This window comes from Hemibagrus wyckioides, linkage group LG06 (assembly GCF_019097595.1).
Source record: "Hemibagrus wyckioides isolate EC202008001 linkage group LG06, SWU_Hwy_1.0, whole genome shotgun sequence".
Lineage (NCBI taxonomy): Eukaryota > Metazoa > Chordata > Actinopteri > Siluriformes > Bagridae > Hemibagrus > Hemibagrus wyckioides.
The window spans coordinates 25,995,431-26,011,841 of NC_080715.1; the positions used below are offsets into that span (position 1 = coordinate 25,995,431).

General features: G+C 42.5%; 2 protein-coding genes across 4 annotated transcripts; both read left to right on the forward strand.

Annotated features, from left to right (window-relative positions):
• Positions 1-2,929: 2,929 nt before the first annotated feature.
• Positions 2,930-8,632, forward strand: akap17a (A kinase (PRKA) anchor protein 17A). Of its 2 annotated transcripts, none has more exons than XM_058393275.1 (5): positions 2,930-3,074; positions 3,838-4,600; positions 4,908-5,056; positions 5,421-5,661; positions 5,920-8,631. In XM_058393275.1, exons 2-5 carry the CDS (start codon positions 3,845-3,847, stop codon positions 6,607-6,609), a joined length of 1,836 nt encoding a protein of 611 aa, XP_058249258.1. In that variant the 5' UTR covers positions 2,930-3,074; positions 3,838-3,844; the 3' UTR covers positions 6,610-8,631. The 2 variants fall into 2 exon arrangements, with proteins under 2 accessions (XP_058249258.1, XP_058249259.1); XM_058393276.1 differs by having other exon boundaries at positions 2,950-3,101; positions 5,920-8,632.
• A 1,613-nt stretch (positions 8,633-10,245) lies between these two features.
• On the forward strand, positions 10,246-16,084 carry asmt (acetylserotonin O-methyltransferase). Of its 2 annotated transcripts, none has more exons than XM_058393695.1 (8): positions 10,246-10,448; positions 10,657-10,813; positions 12,549-12,678; positions 12,760-12,828; positions 14,083-14,201; positions 14,789-14,929; positions 15,127-15,249; positions 15,721-16,084. In XM_058393695.1, exons 1-8 carry the CDS (start codon positions 10,377-10,379, stop codon positions 15,930-15,932), a joined length of 1,023 nt encoding a protein of 340 aa, XP_058249678.1. In that variant the 5' UTR covers positions 10,246-10,376; the 3' UTR covers positions 15,933-16,084. The 2 variants fall into 2 exon arrangements, with proteins under 2 accessions (XP_058249678.1, XP_058249677.1); XM_058393694.1 differs by having other exon boundaries at positions 10,247-10,448; positions 10,636-10,813.
• Positions 16,085-16,411: the final 327 nt, after the last annotated feature.

Below are 16,411 nucleotides of genomic sequence, written 5' to 3' on the forward strand. Positions count from 1 at the left end.
GAGAAGGCCTGGCTCTCAGTCTCCGCTCTAATTCATCCCAAAGGTGTTCTATCGGGTTGAGGTCAGGACTCTGTGCAGGCCAGTCAAGTTCATCCACACCAGACTCTGTCATCCATGTCTTTATGGACCTTGCTTTGTGCACTGGTGCACAGTCATGTTGGAAGAGGAAGGGGCCAGCTCCAAACTGTTCCCACAAAGTTGGGAGCATGGAATTCCTTTCACTGGAACTAAGGGGCCAAGCCCAGCTCCTGAAAAACAACCCCACACCATAATCCCCCCTCCACCAAACTTTACACTTGGCACAATGCAGTCAGACAAGTACCGTTCTCCTGGCAACCGCCAAACCCAGACTCGTCCATCAGATTGCCAGATGGAGAAGCGCGATTCGTCACTCCAGAGAACGCGTCTCCACTGCTCTAGAGTCCACTGGCGGCGTGCTTTACACCACTGCATCCGACGCTTTGCATTGCACTTGGTGATGTATGGCTTGGATGCAGCTGCTCGGCCATGGAAACCCATTCCATGAAGCTCTCTGCGCACTGTTCTTGAGCTAATCTGAAGGCCACATGAAGTTTGGAGGTCTGTAGCGATTGACTCTGCAGAAAGTTGGTGACCTCTTCGCACTATGCGCCTCAGCATCCGCTGACCCCGCTCCGTCAGTTTACGTGGCCTACCACTTCATGGCTGAGTTGCTGTCGTTCCCAAACACTTCCACGTTCTTATAATACAGCTGACAGTTGACTGTGGAATATTTAGGAGTGAGGAAATTTCACGACTGGATTTGTTGCACATGTGGCATCCTATCACAGTTCCACGCTGGAATTCACTGAGCTCCTGAGAGCGACCCATTCTTTCACAAATGTTTGTAAAAACAGTCTGCATGCCTAGGTTCTTGATTTTATACACCTGTGACCATGGAAGTGATTGGAACACCTGATTCTGATTATTTGGATGGGTGAGCGAATACTTTTGGCAATATAGTGTATGTGGGACAGTTTGAAAAAGTGAGAAGATCAAGCTCGCCCTCTGGTGGTGAAATGTGGCATTAACGTCTACCCTTAGCTTAATTATGAAGAGCAGCATGTTCTGTATCATCCTGAAGATTTACACACCAACTCTAAATTCTGAGGTCAAAAGGTGATTAATGATCTAACAACAGAATCAAATCACAGGTTTATATTAATGAACTGATAATCTTATCGTTTCTATGGTAACAGTTCACTCAGGTTCAGTGGATATTTAACCTACAGAAACGATGTGGTGAAGGTTTCTGCTTATTTAACATTTATATAAAAAAGAAGTCTCCAATGTCAATTCCACTGAATAAAAGATAGGAAATTGATGCTTTTGGAAACTGGAGAATATGTTGGATTCATTTTCACCAACAAAAAAAAAGTTTATTATTATTATTATTGTTGTTGTTGTTGTTGAATTTGCAAAATTGCTGTAATTGTATTTTTATCCCAGCACCGCCTCTCTCAGGTCTTCCTCAGACAAGATCAGGAGTTTTTATGTCTTGGCTCTTTATCCTGTAATAGAAACTGCTCAATGAGAAGATGGACACTATGGTTCGGAGTGTAATAAATTAAGTAATGAAAGTGTAAACGTAGTTTATCTAAAAAATTATGAAATTTCGTTTTCATATTTAATAGAAATTTAAATGCTTGGGGTTGTTTTCATTAGTACATGTACTGTACTAGTCTAGGGTTAAAACTATTTTAAATCAGAAAGACCTTTCATTTTAGCAGAAACATCTCACTCAGTGCGCTATCCCGCCATCTAGTGGACCATAAATGCATTACAATGCTGGACCCTTTATATACTGTTCCCTATGTAATGAGCATGAAAACTGGATAAAAACAAACAAACTGGAAATTAGATATAAGAGTTTAAGATGGAGACTTTTTACATTTTAATCTCGGATAAACTACATAAACAAAGTTCCTAAAATAATTCTAAAACAATATAATTATAATAATTTATATGAGCAGTGAGGCTATATGACTATATGTTATATATGAATATACACCGCCATAGCAGACATAACATTATGAACACTGACAGGTGAAGTGAATAACACTGATTATCTCCTCATCATGGCCCCTGTTAGTGGGTGGGATATATTAGGCAGCAAGTGAACATTTTGTCCTCAAAGTTGATGAAGCAGGAAAAAATGGGCAAGTGTAAGGATTTGAGCGAGTTTGACAAGGGCCAAATTGTGATGGCTAGATGACTGGATCAGAGCATCTCCAAAACTGCAGCTCTTGTGGGGTGTTCCCGGTCTGCAGTGGTCAGTATCTATCAAAAGTGGTCCAAGGAAGGAACAGTGGTGAACAGGTGACAGGGTCATGGTAGGCCAAGGCTCATTGATGCACTTGGGGAGTGAAGGCTGGCCCGTGTGATCTGATCCAACAGACGAGCTACTGTTGCTCAAATTGCTGAAGAAGTTAATGCTGGTTCTGATTAAAAAAAAAAAAAGGTGTCAGCATACACAGTGCATGACGGGTCAGAATATTAGGCAGGTGGTCATAATTTTATGCCTGATCGGTGTATTACTAATGACATATATTATAATAACAAAAATAACCAAGTGTAGAGCATCAGTACAGTACATAAAATATATGTGACTATTGTTGGAAAAAAAAGTTTTATAACCGTAAAATGTTTTTTTTCCAACATTCACACAAATGTTTCTCTGTTGGAAATAATACACCACACATAAAACATTTTTTGAACGAATAATTTCAGGAGTCACTAGGATTGGTCATTAGTGGTCATTCTGTACAAAATAATGTACACTTAAAAGGGAATTACACGAGGGATAAGAAAAGAAAAGAAAAGGAAGAATTAAACACATTAAGTAAGAAAGAAAGAAAGATTTTAAAAGACTTTAAAATGGGTTGCAGGGCGGTGCTTCCGGGGAACAACTTCCGGTCTGTTGTGACGTACACGGAAGTGACCACTTCCATGACCGTTTTGTGTACACTGTCCGGTGGGTGCCGCAGAAATAGTTCAGGATGTGAAGAGAGAAAACCACCAGCTTCTGCTGAGATCTTCTGCAGTTTATCCTGAAGGTTGGTGGAAATTTACCATGTGCAAATGTAAGTTAATTTATTTCAGGGTCGGAAATGCTCCCGGTACCGGCTAGCGGAGCTTAATGCTAACCGACATAGCCGTGTTCGGCAAATGGAATAACAGCCTACAGCTCAGATTAAACCAATAAAGTTAAAAGCATGAAAGTTAAATACTATACACGTTACCGTGCCGTGTTTCTGGCCGCACCGCAGCGCGAGAGCATTGACCGGGTTTATTGTCCGTCATCGCTGACTCTCCGCTTGCAGCGTGGCTCGGTGCCGATTATCGGTTCTGTGATATATCGCGATATTTAACACGATATTTCTGTTAATATCAGTTATATCTACACAGCATAGCTTTATGAACGAGACATCTTTTGGTTGTAGGACTGTTTAAAAAGCAGACTTGGTGTTATTTGTACAAGTCTCTTGTTGCCATTGAAAATAAATACGATCTCTGAAAGTGAGAAATAAATTAGAACCCAGCGTTTTTATTTCTAGAGGAAACAGGGACAGATGTTAAGCGCTGAACACTGGAGCACTGTATGGAATAAAGATGAAGTAGAACAGGTGTGCACTTTTGTGACACATGCTTGTGAAAAAAAAACAACACAACACAATACTCAATTGTTCTGCAACTGCATCCAAACTCTGGCTTTCATTCTGCTGGATAAAAGCGCAGGTCATGTGCCTACGGTTAACAGGCATGATGGAGGGTTTGGGAATGATGAGCCTGACCATCTCACTATTTTCTTGTCCTCAGTGTCAAGATGACGACAATTGTCCATGATGCTTCGGAGTCCGTGCTCCTGTGTCGAGAATACAACCTGTACATGAAACCCATCGCCAAGATGACCATCAGCGTGTCACTTCCTCAGCTCAAGCTGCCCGGGAAATCCATCTCTAACTGGGAGGTGATGGAGCGCCTGAAGAGCATGGTCCACCCTGAGCAGTTTTCCTCACTCCGGATCTCCAAAAGCACCATGGACTACATCCGCTTCGAGGGCGAGGCGGAGAACAAGAGTGCCGTCAAACGCTTTTTAACCAACTTGGATGGGAAGAGTATCAAACTCAGCGGCTTCACCGATGTCCTGAAGGTGCGTGCTGCTGAGACTAAGATGGACTTCCCGACGCGTCATGACTGGGACTCGTTTTTCCGAGACGCTAAGGACATGAACGAGACCGTCCCGGGAGAGAGACCGGACACCGTCCATCTCGAAGGACTTCCCTGTAAGTGGTTCGCGCCGAAAGACACTTCATCAGACAAACCTTCAGAAGACGTCCTGAAGTGTGTGTTTGAAAAATTTGGGAAGATCCGAAACGTCGACATTCCCATGCTCGATCCATACAGGGAGGAAATGACGGGAAAGAACTTTAACACCTTCTCCTTCGGTGGCCATTTAAACTTCGAAAGTTACGTCCAGTATGAGGATCACACGGGGTTCGTGAAGGCGATGAGCTCACTACGGGGTATGAAGCTGCTCTACAAGGGCGAGGACGGGAAGGCCATGGCCTGTGGGATTAAGGTAGGACCTGCTTCCAGATTTTCAGTCTCGTTTATGAGAAGGTTGGGAGTTAATCAGATCTCATCAAGGACAGATTATTAGACCAGACTGATTTAACTGTAACCTAGATGTTTGTGTTTATCAGATCTTTCAGAGTTTATTATAGTGCTCCATCAGCTGGAACAGGTGAGGATCAGGGAGCACATGAGAAACCAGGAGCTTCATCATCATTATTATTGTTGTTGTTGTTATTATTATTATTGTTGTTGTTGTTGTTGTTGTTATTATTATTATTATAGCTGATTAATATTGACTGAATCCTCTCCAGGTGAGCTTTGACACGACCAAACACCTGAGTGACTCCTCACTGAAGAAGCGACACCAGGAGCGTCTGAAGCTTCAGGAGCTGGAAAGGCAGAGAGAGGAGCAGAAAAGAAGAGAAAAAGAGGAGGAGGAGAGGCGCAGGGAGGAAGAACGGTACTGCTCTACATCACAAGAGTTGATAGAGTTCCTTCTGAACACCTCCTCAGACACCAGACATCTGTGTTTTATGATTCTGTTCCATGTGTGAAGCATGTGTGTGAAGAGTGTGTGTGTAACAAAATCACACTGTTAACAGTTAACTATAGTCATTAATGATTCCACAGTCCAACATTAAAGTCAACACAATGAGATGAAACCTCAGAGATCAGGAGAGAGCGAGGCAGATCACCGTTACCTCGAATCCCTCGCCTCATCCTGTCAGAAATAAGAAACACATTAGTGATTAACACTCAGTGTTTTTGTGCATTATTTGAATGTGTTTATTATTTTTGAATGTTGGTGTATGTTCATGCTGTAGAAAACAGCGCGAGCTGGAGGAGGAGGAGAAGGAAAAGCGGAGAGAGGAGAAGCTGCGTAAAAGAGAGCAGAAGCTGAAGGAGCGGGAGGAAAAGAAGAACCAGAAGAAAGTGAAGAAGCAGCAGGAGGAGGAGCAAAAGAAACTTCACCAGAAAATCGCCATGGAGGAGAGGAAGCTGTTATTAGTGCAGAGGAACCTCCAGTCTATTCGGCTCATTGCTGAGCTGCTGAGCAGAGCCAAGGTTAGACACTTTTTTATCCATTTACCGTTACTGTTAGCTTCCTCATGTCTTCATTCCTCAAACAGAAGGAGCGATTTTAAAGAATAAACAGAAGTCATCCTTTTTTAAGGTGGAGAATTGAGTTGTTACTATAGAAACAGTTGGGTGTGAGAGTGGAGCATTATGAACCTTCACTTATGGAAAACTCAGCCCACCAGTGAGCTAGCGTTAGTGTTAGCATGTGCTATAGATGACATGCTGTTTGTGTTTGATTCTCAGGCCATGAGGCAGCAGCAGCTGGAGCAAGAGAAGGCAGAACTCGCACGCTTGCACAAAGAGGCAGAAATTCAGCGTCAGCAGGAGGCGGAGCTTCGGCGTAAACAGGAGGCGGAGCTAAGGCGGGTGGAGGGTGAAAAGGCTCGAGCTCTGGAGCTCCAGAGGAAAGAACGAGAGCTGAGGGACAGATTGCTGGAGAACCTTCTGAAAAAAAGCACCAACCAGGAGGCGGGGTCTAACGGTGAGGATCAGAAGTGGGAGGGGCCCAGTACTGAACCGCCTCAGATGGAGGAGCCAAACAGAATCGGCACCACTGTCACTAGGGATCACCACCAGAGCAAATCGAGGAAAGAGGAGGAGCGAGGAACCTCGAGAGAATGGAACCGCGGCTCTGGGAGGAGCCGAACCCGGAGTAGGAGTGGCCAGAGGAGGAGTAGGAACAGACGTTACCGAAACGGTCACAGCCAAAGTCGAAGCGGGAGTGGTCAGAGACGGAGCAGGAGGTCCGGGCATGGGCGGAGCTTGAGCAGGAGTAGGAGTCGAAGGCGGCATAGTCGGGATAGGAGGGGCCACAGAAGAAGTGGGCGGAGCCATAGGTACAGCCATGGGTGGAGTAGCAGCAGCAGTAGTAGCGGGAGGAGCATGAGTCGCTCTTCCAGTCGAGGGCGGAGTCGGCGATCCAAACGACACTGAATGCTGAACAAAGTAATTAAAAGATTGATTAAAAGCAAAAAATATGCTAATGATTAGCGTTAATATTGTGAATGGTGTTAATTTGCACGTGGTGCTGCTTAAAAACCTCAGAGTCACTTCAGCTGGAAGCTACAGAAAAAAACACTGAAGATTGCAACAGAATTTAGCATGGGACTGCTGTGAGGCTACACGGCTAGGGTTTTTATCACGGAAACAGGTTTACGCTAAGCTCCTGATACACCAGTTCAATCTAATGTAATTGTAATGCGCTTTAAACAATGGACATTGTTTCAAAGCTGATTTACAGAAATATAGAAACAGAAAAACATTGTTTTCCAGTGATAAGGTTAGCGTCTTCCTCCTGACTCATCCAACCTTTTAAAGCACAATCATAACTCACTCCAGATTACTAGTTTATTACGTTTAAATGCTTCCTCCATGTTGATTACACTAGCATGCTAACTGTGTACTGCATTTGGGAGGTGTTTACACAGTATGTCTGAACCGTAGCTGAAGTCAGCACCATGTGGGTGACTGTTACGTGTTGTTAACTTGAGCAGTGGATCGACTCTGATCTGTCTTCAGTGTTACAGAGACACTAATTATACAAACTAACAAGCAAACTCAGAACAACTCCTATCTCACACACACACACACACACAGAGCAAGCCTGCTGGAATGAGATGAAGACACTCGACACCTTTATACTCAAAAAACATTTGTTGTTGCATTAGTTTGAGTTTTTTGCAGCAACGTGATGGAGAATGCTGAAGTCCACCTCAGACACTCGCTAAGCAGGAGGCGGAGCTTAATAAAGCTCCAGACAGTAGACTTTTTGAAAGGTCAGTGATTCAGAGTGTTACGTTTATCGCTAAAACACACAAGAAGTGACAGCATGAGGAATTTTACTGACTGATGAGCATTCTTGGATCCTGGAGCGAGGAACGGAGTGATGAAAGGTCATGTAGATTTAATCCCTCAGTCACAAACCTGCTCATACTCCATCATACTCTCAGTCTGAGGAGTTTCTTCCTGACATCATAGGGTATAGTCTAGACGAGCGATTCACTAAGAGCTAGCCAGTTTGCTAAAGGCAGGACAGCACTAATACCGGGCCTCAGCTATCGAGCCGATATGAACAGATTCACCTGTAAATTGCTTATATACGAGTGTTCACACAGGAAATCCTTAAAATCGGATCATTTCAGAAAAAAGCTCCTGCTGTGTTCCTTTGACATCACTCTTCAGGTCTTTCAGGTGCTCTTACGCTCTTAATGATATGTTCATCAGCCCAACGTCCTCAGAGACATTCTCCTCTTGTCTTTAGCTCGTCATTTCAGCTGTTAGCTTCACATTTTATGGCGGTGTGTAGGCGATTACATGCAAATCAGCCATGCGGCGGATCTGCCTGCTAACTCACACTTGACCGAGATGCTCAGCATTTACTAATCTTAGTCCAGTTTGTTTTATACACGACTTCACAAACAGATGGAAGCTGTGATGAAGCTCAGTGATGAGTTGCTTTCTCCACACTTGTGTACTAAGGTGTGTGTTAAGGATTTTTGTGAACTCGGGTTCACTTTGTAATGCTGTGTTATCATGACGTTCTCACACTCTGTCTGTCCCTGAAGGTCTGAATCTCTCGGTACAATCAGGATCCTCACCTCTTTTCCTTTCGCATGTTTCCTGCTTTTAGACAAAAGCCAAAGATATTTGTTGGTTTTCTGTATTTTTTTTTCCTATAAATAAAAATAAACCACTGATATTCTGAGATTGTAAGGATAAAAATGTTTTGCTGCTTGAATGTAAGAGACTTGTTTCAGTGCAGAGAAGATCTCAGCTTCCTTTAACATTGAAGTCTTGTGTCTTCTGACCTCTGAGGGTTTTTGTGTTGCTGTTAAATCGGATCGAGTTCCTCCTGCAGGTTTATCCTTAGGAATGTTTGTGTTAGGCAGATTTTTTTTATTGTTCATTTTGGCTGTTTAATTTGAACAGAATAAATAAATCTTCTCCAAAGTCAATAAATGTATTGCTGTTATTCCAGACTGAACTCGTCTTCACTCGCCTGGCTCTTACACAAAACATCACGCTGATCACTTGTATTTTCATTAACCACAAGGCCGGACAGCTAAAGAAATCACTTGAGAATAATCATTACTTCCCTGCAGTATGGGGTTGTCTCTCTCTCTCTCTCTCTCTCTCTCTCTCTCTCTCTCTCTCTCTCTCTCACACACACACAGGGTCAGTGTGAGTTTGTTCCTTGTGTTTGGTGTTAATTCATAAATGAGTTCCTTTAAGATCCTGTTCTTGTGAATACAAGCATGAGGAGTCTTGAGTCAGGCTTCACCTTTTGTTCCTTACTTCCTCATTCTGAAGCACAGAAACTCAGCAGAGGGATAATCCTGCTCTTTTAGCCTGTATACTGGGACGTGTCCCAGTTCTCTACACACTTCACATGATTAGAAGCAGATCCTTCACAACCAAATCCCCGTTTCAGGCAATTCTGTTTATAAAGCCATAATGTACATATTAGCATGAAGAGTTTATTATGCCACTTTTTTGGGGTTGAAAAAGGGATTATTATTTTTGTACTGAAAAACTTCAGGCACCAGCAACTGGGTAGTTTTTTTTTTAACAAAGCCTGAATGATTCTTACATTTTCCAAAAGCATTCAGAACAAACTCTACAATTTAGATTCATAACCGTGATCTAATCCATCATCTGGGATTGGTCATGGCTCCAGTCACCCTGGAGTTTAGTCTGGGTTTTGCTTGAGAGATTCTGCCTCAGTGCATTATTTACACTATATTATACACAAAAGTTTTGGGACACCCCTCCAAATCATTGAATTCAGGTGTTGTTTTTCAGGGGTTGGGCTCGGCCACTTAGTTCCAGTGAAAGGAACTCTTAATGCTTCAGCATACCAAGACATTTTGGATGATTTCATGCTCCCAACTTTGTGAGAACAGTTTGGGGATGACCCCTTCCTGTTCCAACATGACTGCACACCAGTGCACAAAGCAAGGTCCATAAAGACATGAATGAGCGAGTTTGGTGTGGAGGAACTTGACTGGACTCCTGACTTCAACCTGATAGAACACCTTTGGGATGAATTAGAGAGAAGACTGTGAGCCAGACCAAAACTGGGACGTCTGCCTTTACATGCACATGAATGTAATATGGAGTTGGCCCGCCCTTTGCAGCTATAACAGCTTCAACTCTTCTGGGAAGTCTTTCCACAAGACTTAGGAATGTGTTTATGGGTATTTTTGAATATTCAGGCACTGATGTTGGACGAGAAGGTCTGGCTTGCTGTCTCCGAACATCCCCAAACTGTTCCCACAAAGTTGGGAGCATGAAATTGTCCAAAATGTCTTGGTATGCCGAAGCATTAAGAGTTCCTTTCAATGGAACTAATGGGCCAAGCCCAACCCCTGAAAAACAACACCTGAATTCAATGATTTGTGTCCCAAAACTTTTGGCAATACAGTGTACAGCATCATCATCATGTTCACTTTTTCAGGTTGAGAAAAGTGCTGACAACTCATGACTGCGTCCTGATTGGCTACCACTACGACATTCAGATACTTGAATAATTCGTGTAATTTGACCCACAGCATGTGTTTAATGAGAAGCAGCTCTGCTTGTTCAGCCGTTCAGAAGGTCCAGTAAGCTGTAGTAATCCGATTATTCCCACTGTTCACCTGTCTCATAAACACACACACACTCACACAAGCCTGAGTGGACCAGGTCACACACACAGGAACATGGCTGTAGCTAAAGAAGGCATTTATCCTCAGAAGATTCTGGACTACATGGAGGGTTTCATGGTGTCGAAGGTAACTGGTGTTTCTTGTTAGCTGTGTGTAAGACGTGTTCATCTGTAAACATTACACCTGCTCTGTTTTTGCCTTCAAAAATCATTGATTCTAACATTCAAACTTACACAGGAGAGTGTTATCCTTTCTTCAGCTTTTTATTATTAAGATCAGGAGCAACTTCACTATGTCCATTTCTTTTACCTAGACTCTTTTTGTGGCATGTGAGTTAGGAGTGTTTGATCACCTCCACGCCTCAGAGCGCCCGCTAACCGCAGAGGAAGTCGCGCAAGAACTGGGAACAAATAAAGATGGAACAGAGCGACTTCTATCAGCTTGTGTCGGACTCGAACTCCTAATCATGCGGTCAGATGAAAAAGGGCAAGGTACACTCTAATGCTATAAAGCTATAAGAATAAAGCTTAACATTAGAATAACAACAACATTTAAAGGGGGCAATTAATCTGAAGAAACTCCACAGATGTGAAACAATGCTTGCAAAACTTGTAGATAATTTATAGATGCCATCTGCTGTGTTTGGAGAACTTTAGCCCTTAAAGCCTCTTGACATAGACTGACCCCACTGGGCTTGTCAGATGGTCAGGGGTCTCAAGCTCCTTAGCTCTGTCCCAGTGATGGCACTGGTCAAGCAGGTGGGTAGAAGATTAATGTCTGGAAGGTACAGCATCCTGGTTGTTCATGCTGGATGTGAAATCAGCTTTAGTGAAACCCTTTAGGGCCAGGTCTCTATGACGCTGTGGAAAACAATGGAGTTACTCCTGCTTCCAAAGGTCTGTAAAGATGATGAATGGACCAGTGCTCTCTCTAGCCAAGTCCTACAGGGTCAAGTTCTAGTTCGATTCAATTCAATTTTAATTCTGTTTGTACAGCACTTTTAACAGTGGACACTGTCTCAAAGCAACTTTAAAGAAAATCAAAATATTGAGCAAGACTGAGGCAATGGTAGCAAGGAAAAACCCTCTGAGATGATATGAGGAAGAAAACTGGAGAGGAACCAGACTGAAAAGGGAACCTCATTCTCATCTGGGTGACACCAGAGAGTGGGATTATAAATCATTATAAACACCAGAGAGTGGGATTATAAATCATTATAAACACCAGAGAGTGGGATTATAAATCATTATGAACACCAGAGAGTGAGATTATTAATCATTATAAACAAACTACCAAATAGCCTGCATCTTTTGATTGAAGTAGGAGTGGCAGATCCAAAAGAAACAAAAGATGGTGGTGCGAGACCATTTAGTTCTTTATGTGAAATTTGACTGGAAGCCAGTGCAGTGTGGATAAGATAGGAGTGATGTGTTCATATCTTCTTGTTCTAGTTAGGACTCTAACTCTCTCTAAGGACCTTCTGGAAGCTTGTTTATGCTCCTACTGGAACATTCAGACAGTAAGGAATTACAATAATCCTACATAGAGGTAACAAAAGCATGAACTAGCTTTTCTGCATCATGAAGTGACATCATATTTCTTATCATACCAATATTTCTGACTTCTGTCTGTCAGAGTTAAGCAGGAGGAAATTAGCGAGCATCCACTGTCTAATGTCCTTTACACATTCTTAAAGCTTAATAAGCTGGTGCCTCTCATCTGACTTAGCTGAAACATATAGCTGTGTGTCTTTGGCATAACAGTGGAAGCTAATACCATGCTTGTGAATAATTGCACCAAGGGGTAGCATATATAAGGAGAAAAGAAGTAGGCTTAAGACAGAAGCTTGTGGAACACCAAACATAACCTTAGTATGCATAGAGAAGTCACTGTTTAGATCTCCACACTGATAACAATCAGTCAACTAAGACCTGAGCCAGGAGAGGGCTGTACCTATAAAGTAGAATAGTGTGGTCAATGTGTCAAAAGCTGCACTAAGTTCAAGCAAAACCAGCAAGGAGACGCAACTCTGATCAGAGGCCAGTAACAGGTCATTTACCACTTTAACCAGCGCTAACCAGAAACTTTTGAAGCTCCTGTATGACTCGGTGTTACAGCTGCTCCATTACTGCCTTATTTCAGTCCCGTCCCCTGACTGCTATTGTGAGTGTCTGACACAGTACTGTGACACAAAATGTTTTATAAACGTGTCTGTGTGTTTGCAAGTTGTCTACAGTAACACAGAAATGTCCACCATGTTTCTGACGAAATCAAGTCCACGATCTCTTTATCACTCGATCGAGTACTACTCCAACACGATTTACCTGTGCTGGCGTTACCTGAATGATGCAGTCAGGTGAAAACCTAAATCTTTTAAAAAAAATTTCAATGTATGTAAAACACTCCATCAGTAAACTGTATTGTTTTGTGGCTTTAGAGAGGGAACGAATCAATATGAGAAAGCTTTCGGCGTAAGCTCCAAGGATCTGTTTGAAGCTCTGTACAGGTGAGTACTTAAATATTGTACTTAAATAACACGTACTTAAAAATCTGCATTCATCAGATGTTCTTGTCCAGAGGTTCTTTTAGTCTCTATTATAAATAAATCCTCATGCCAGTTCACTGGGCCAAAGAATAACAGTACCATCAGTCTAAAGGTTAGTATAGGTTAGAACAGGTTTACACAGCCAAAGAGAGTTCATTCCACTACCAAGGTGCCAGGGCAGAGAAAAGCCTTGATGCATGCCTTCCTTCTACCCTGAGGGATGTTGGGGCCAATCAAGCCATGATGGAGGATCAGAGGGAGCAACATGGGGTGATAAGTGCTTTAAGGCAGCCTATAGTGGGTGTGTTCTTGGCTTTGTAGGCAAGGATCATTGTTTTAAATCTGATGCAGCTGCAAAAGGCTACCAGTGAAGGGAGTGGTACAATGGGTATAGTGTAGGCGAACTTGGGGAAGGTGAAATCTATATCTGTAGCTAAATTTCTTACCAGTTGCAAGGGTCAGAAAGTCTCCAGTGGCAAAAATTCCATGAGTGAGTTGCAGAAGGTCCAGTGTTGAAATGACCAAGACCTGAGTGTCCTCTGTGGATAAGACCAAAGGCCAGATCATCCTGATCTTCTAAAGGGAAACAGGCATAAGTGAGACAGTTTATTGATTTGAGGTGAAACGGACAGTTATTTGTCCACCATTACAGCAAGTTTGTGTCCACTGTTACCCCCAAAGTTGTCTCAGACACAGAAGGTGAAATCTGAGAGCTGTTCAGATGGATCATAAGATCTTAACATGAGGATGCATTTCCAGGTCAGTGTTGAGTGTCATCAGCATAGTAGTGGTATGAAATTCCATTCCACCTACTGAAAGAACAGAAGAGGGCCAGCACTGAGCCTTGTGGGACACCAGTGGAGAGTCTGTATGAAGCTGATGTCGTTCACTTCCATGTCACCTGATATGGACTGAGCCTCCAGGTAAGAAGACAGTGATTGCCATGCTGTACCATGAGACTCTGTACCATCAGACTCATGAGAATGGACAAGAGAGTCTTGTGGTTGATGGTCAAATGCTGATGGAAGGTCAAGGAGGATGAGGACTGTGACAGTTTGGCATGAAGCTTCACAGATAATAGCAGTATTGGAAGAGTGCGCTGTTTTAAAGCCAGACTTCCAGTTAGGAGATCACTCTAGCTGTTTGATAACTGTTGTGAAGGTCTAAAGTTCTTGATAACTTTGTAGCTGAACAAGCAGCATGTTTGTATTAAAGGTCTGAGGAGGAAATGGTCAAGTTCATGCAGCTGATGAACTCCATCTGGAACGTCTGTGGCAGAGATGTGATCAGTGCCTTCAACCTTTCTCAGTTCAGGAGCATCTGCGATCTTGGAGGTACAGCTCACACTCTGTTGGAGCCCGGGTCATGGATATCTTCAGTGTTAATAGCTTGATGATTAGTGATTAGTTTCTCCCTTAGGCAAGATTATTTTAATGGAATTTAATTGCATGAAGTTTACTTTAAATCACTTCTAGCGTAAATTTATCCATACCATCACTATCCAACTTTTCTCCTACCCTCAACCCCACAGAAGGGTGACAAGTCTGATCTCAGTTTGCTTTTATTGGCTGAGAGCAGCGAGGATGATTGTATGAATGATGGTGATGGAGATCACTTATGATACTTATCATATTTCAGCAGATAAAGTGTGGGTGTGTCTCAGATGGGAATAAATAGGCTTTAATCTTAAATGGGATAGTTATAAGTGTTTGATAGCGGATTAAATAAAAACAGCTACTTTGTGGTTTTATTTTGCAAAGTGTGGAAATTGCCCACTAGGTGGCACCAGAGTGTGTGTGTGTCATGTTCTTTCTTTGTGCATGGAGTGTATTAACACCTGTCTTTAACTGCAGGTTGTATGATGTCTAATATATCCTATATTATAAATTAGTAGTAATTCCAATAAATATTTGTTTTTCAGGCTGCAGTGGAGCTCTGGCCAAGCAGTGTGTGTCGATTTACCCGACGTGTAAAGTCACCATCTTTGATTTGCCAAAAGTCATAAGAGTGTGTCGTGATCACTTCCTGCCTGAGGAGCATGAACGAATATTATTCCACGGAGGTAGGAAATGTGTAATATTCTCAATTACCATCAACTACAATATGTTTTTATGATAAATGTGTTGATCATCACCTTCTGACCAATCACAATCCAGAACTCAACAATAGTGTGGTGTAATGAAATCGATCATTTAACTGGTTCTTTCTCATCATAGTTTTTTGGCTAAACTCAATGTGTGTGTGTGTGTGTGTGTGTAGGAGACTTTTTTAAAGATAATCTTCCTGAGGCTGATCTCTACATCCTGGCTAGGATTCTGCATGACTGGACAGATGACCGGTGTATAGAGCTGCTGAGCAAAGTTTACCAAGCTTGCAAGCCAGGTAAACACACACACACACATGTACACACGCGTACACACACACACGCCACGTGCACACATACAGATACATACACACACACATACAGTACATACACATATACACACACATACACATACTCAGACACACATGCACACAAACACACATACACATATACACACACGCACACACACACACGCACACACACACACACACACATACTGTACATACTCATACATTGACACAAGCATGCACAGACACACACAAACACACACACACACATGAACGCACTGATACACACAAACACACATTAGCCAAAAAACTGTGGTAAGAAAGAACCAGTTAAATGATCGATTTCATTACACCACACACAGACATACACAGACACACACATGGACACACACACACACAAATAGTTTATGGGATTTATTCAGTCAGGCGTGTGTCGCTGACTGGACTGTAAGTGATGGTGTGTGTGTGCGTGTGTGTGTGTAGGAAGCGGTGTGTTAGTGATCGAGTCGCTCCTGTATGAAGATAAGAGCGGTCCTCTCTCCACTCAGCTCTACACACTCAACATGCTGGTTCAGACTGAGGGTCAAGAGCGGACAGCATTTCAGTACACACACCTGCTCAACTCCGCCGGCTTCAGAGACACAAACATCCACATGACGGGGAAACTCTACCATAGCATCCTCGCTCGCAAATAGACAATCACCAACACGTACACGGACCAGGAGACGGACACATTGGGGTTTTTTCCAGTAAAATCCTTTTCTTTCTGTCTTTCATTACAATTAAATTTTCTTTCACAACAAACTATGTGCCTGTTGTAGATATAGGACTTTAATAAATTCCATGAAATCACAGAGAAAACAGCGTTGTTCTTTTGTTTGTTTTTTTCTCAGCTTACTTTAATGACATGATTTTTGACCAAAATAATCTGAAACTCTTTTTATGTTAACGTTTTACGATCAGTGAGCTTTCAAAATCTCTGTAAATAGTAATATAACAGAAACAACACTTGCCAGAAATACAGCATGATCATTAAATCCAGTCCAGTTTATTGGGGATTTTTTGTTAGGGAAATATTCCAATAGTACCTTAGATAATCATTTCATCAAACAGTAACATGGAGAAACATCAGTGCGATTAAAAGTAAGTGTCCTAGATGTCTGTACAGATCTTT

What these genes read in the sequence shown, in the direction of transcription:
- akap17a (XM_058393275.1), top strand. Translation starts at nt 3,845, where the DNA reads ATGACGACAATTGTCCATGATGCTTCGGAGTCCGTGCTCCTGTGTCGA. An exon ending in AGGCGCAGGGAGGAAGAACG is followed by an intron (nt 5,057 to 5,420) that starts GTACTGCTCTAC and finishes TTCATGCTGTAG; the next exon opens with AAAACAGCGCGAGCTGGAGG. An exon ending in AGCTGCTGAGCAGAGCCAAG is followed by an intron (nt 5,662 to 5,919) that starts GTTAGACACTTT and finishes TTTGATTCTCAG; the next exon opens with GCCATGAGGCAGCAGCAGCT.
- asmt (XM_058393694.1), top strand. Translation starts at nt 10,377, where the DNA reads ATGGCTGTAGCTAAAGAAGGCATTTATCCTCAGAAGATTCTGGACTAC. An exon ending in GAGCATCTGCGATCTTGGAG is followed by an intron (nt 14,202 to 14,788) that starts GTACAGCTCACA and finishes TTTGTTTTTCAG; the next exon opens with GCTGCAGTGGAGCTCTGGCC. An exon ending in TTACCAAGCTTGCAAGCCAG is followed by an intron (nt 15,250 to 15,720) that starts GTAAACACACAC and finishes GTGTGTGTGTAG; the next exon opens with GAAGCGGTGTGTTAGTGATC.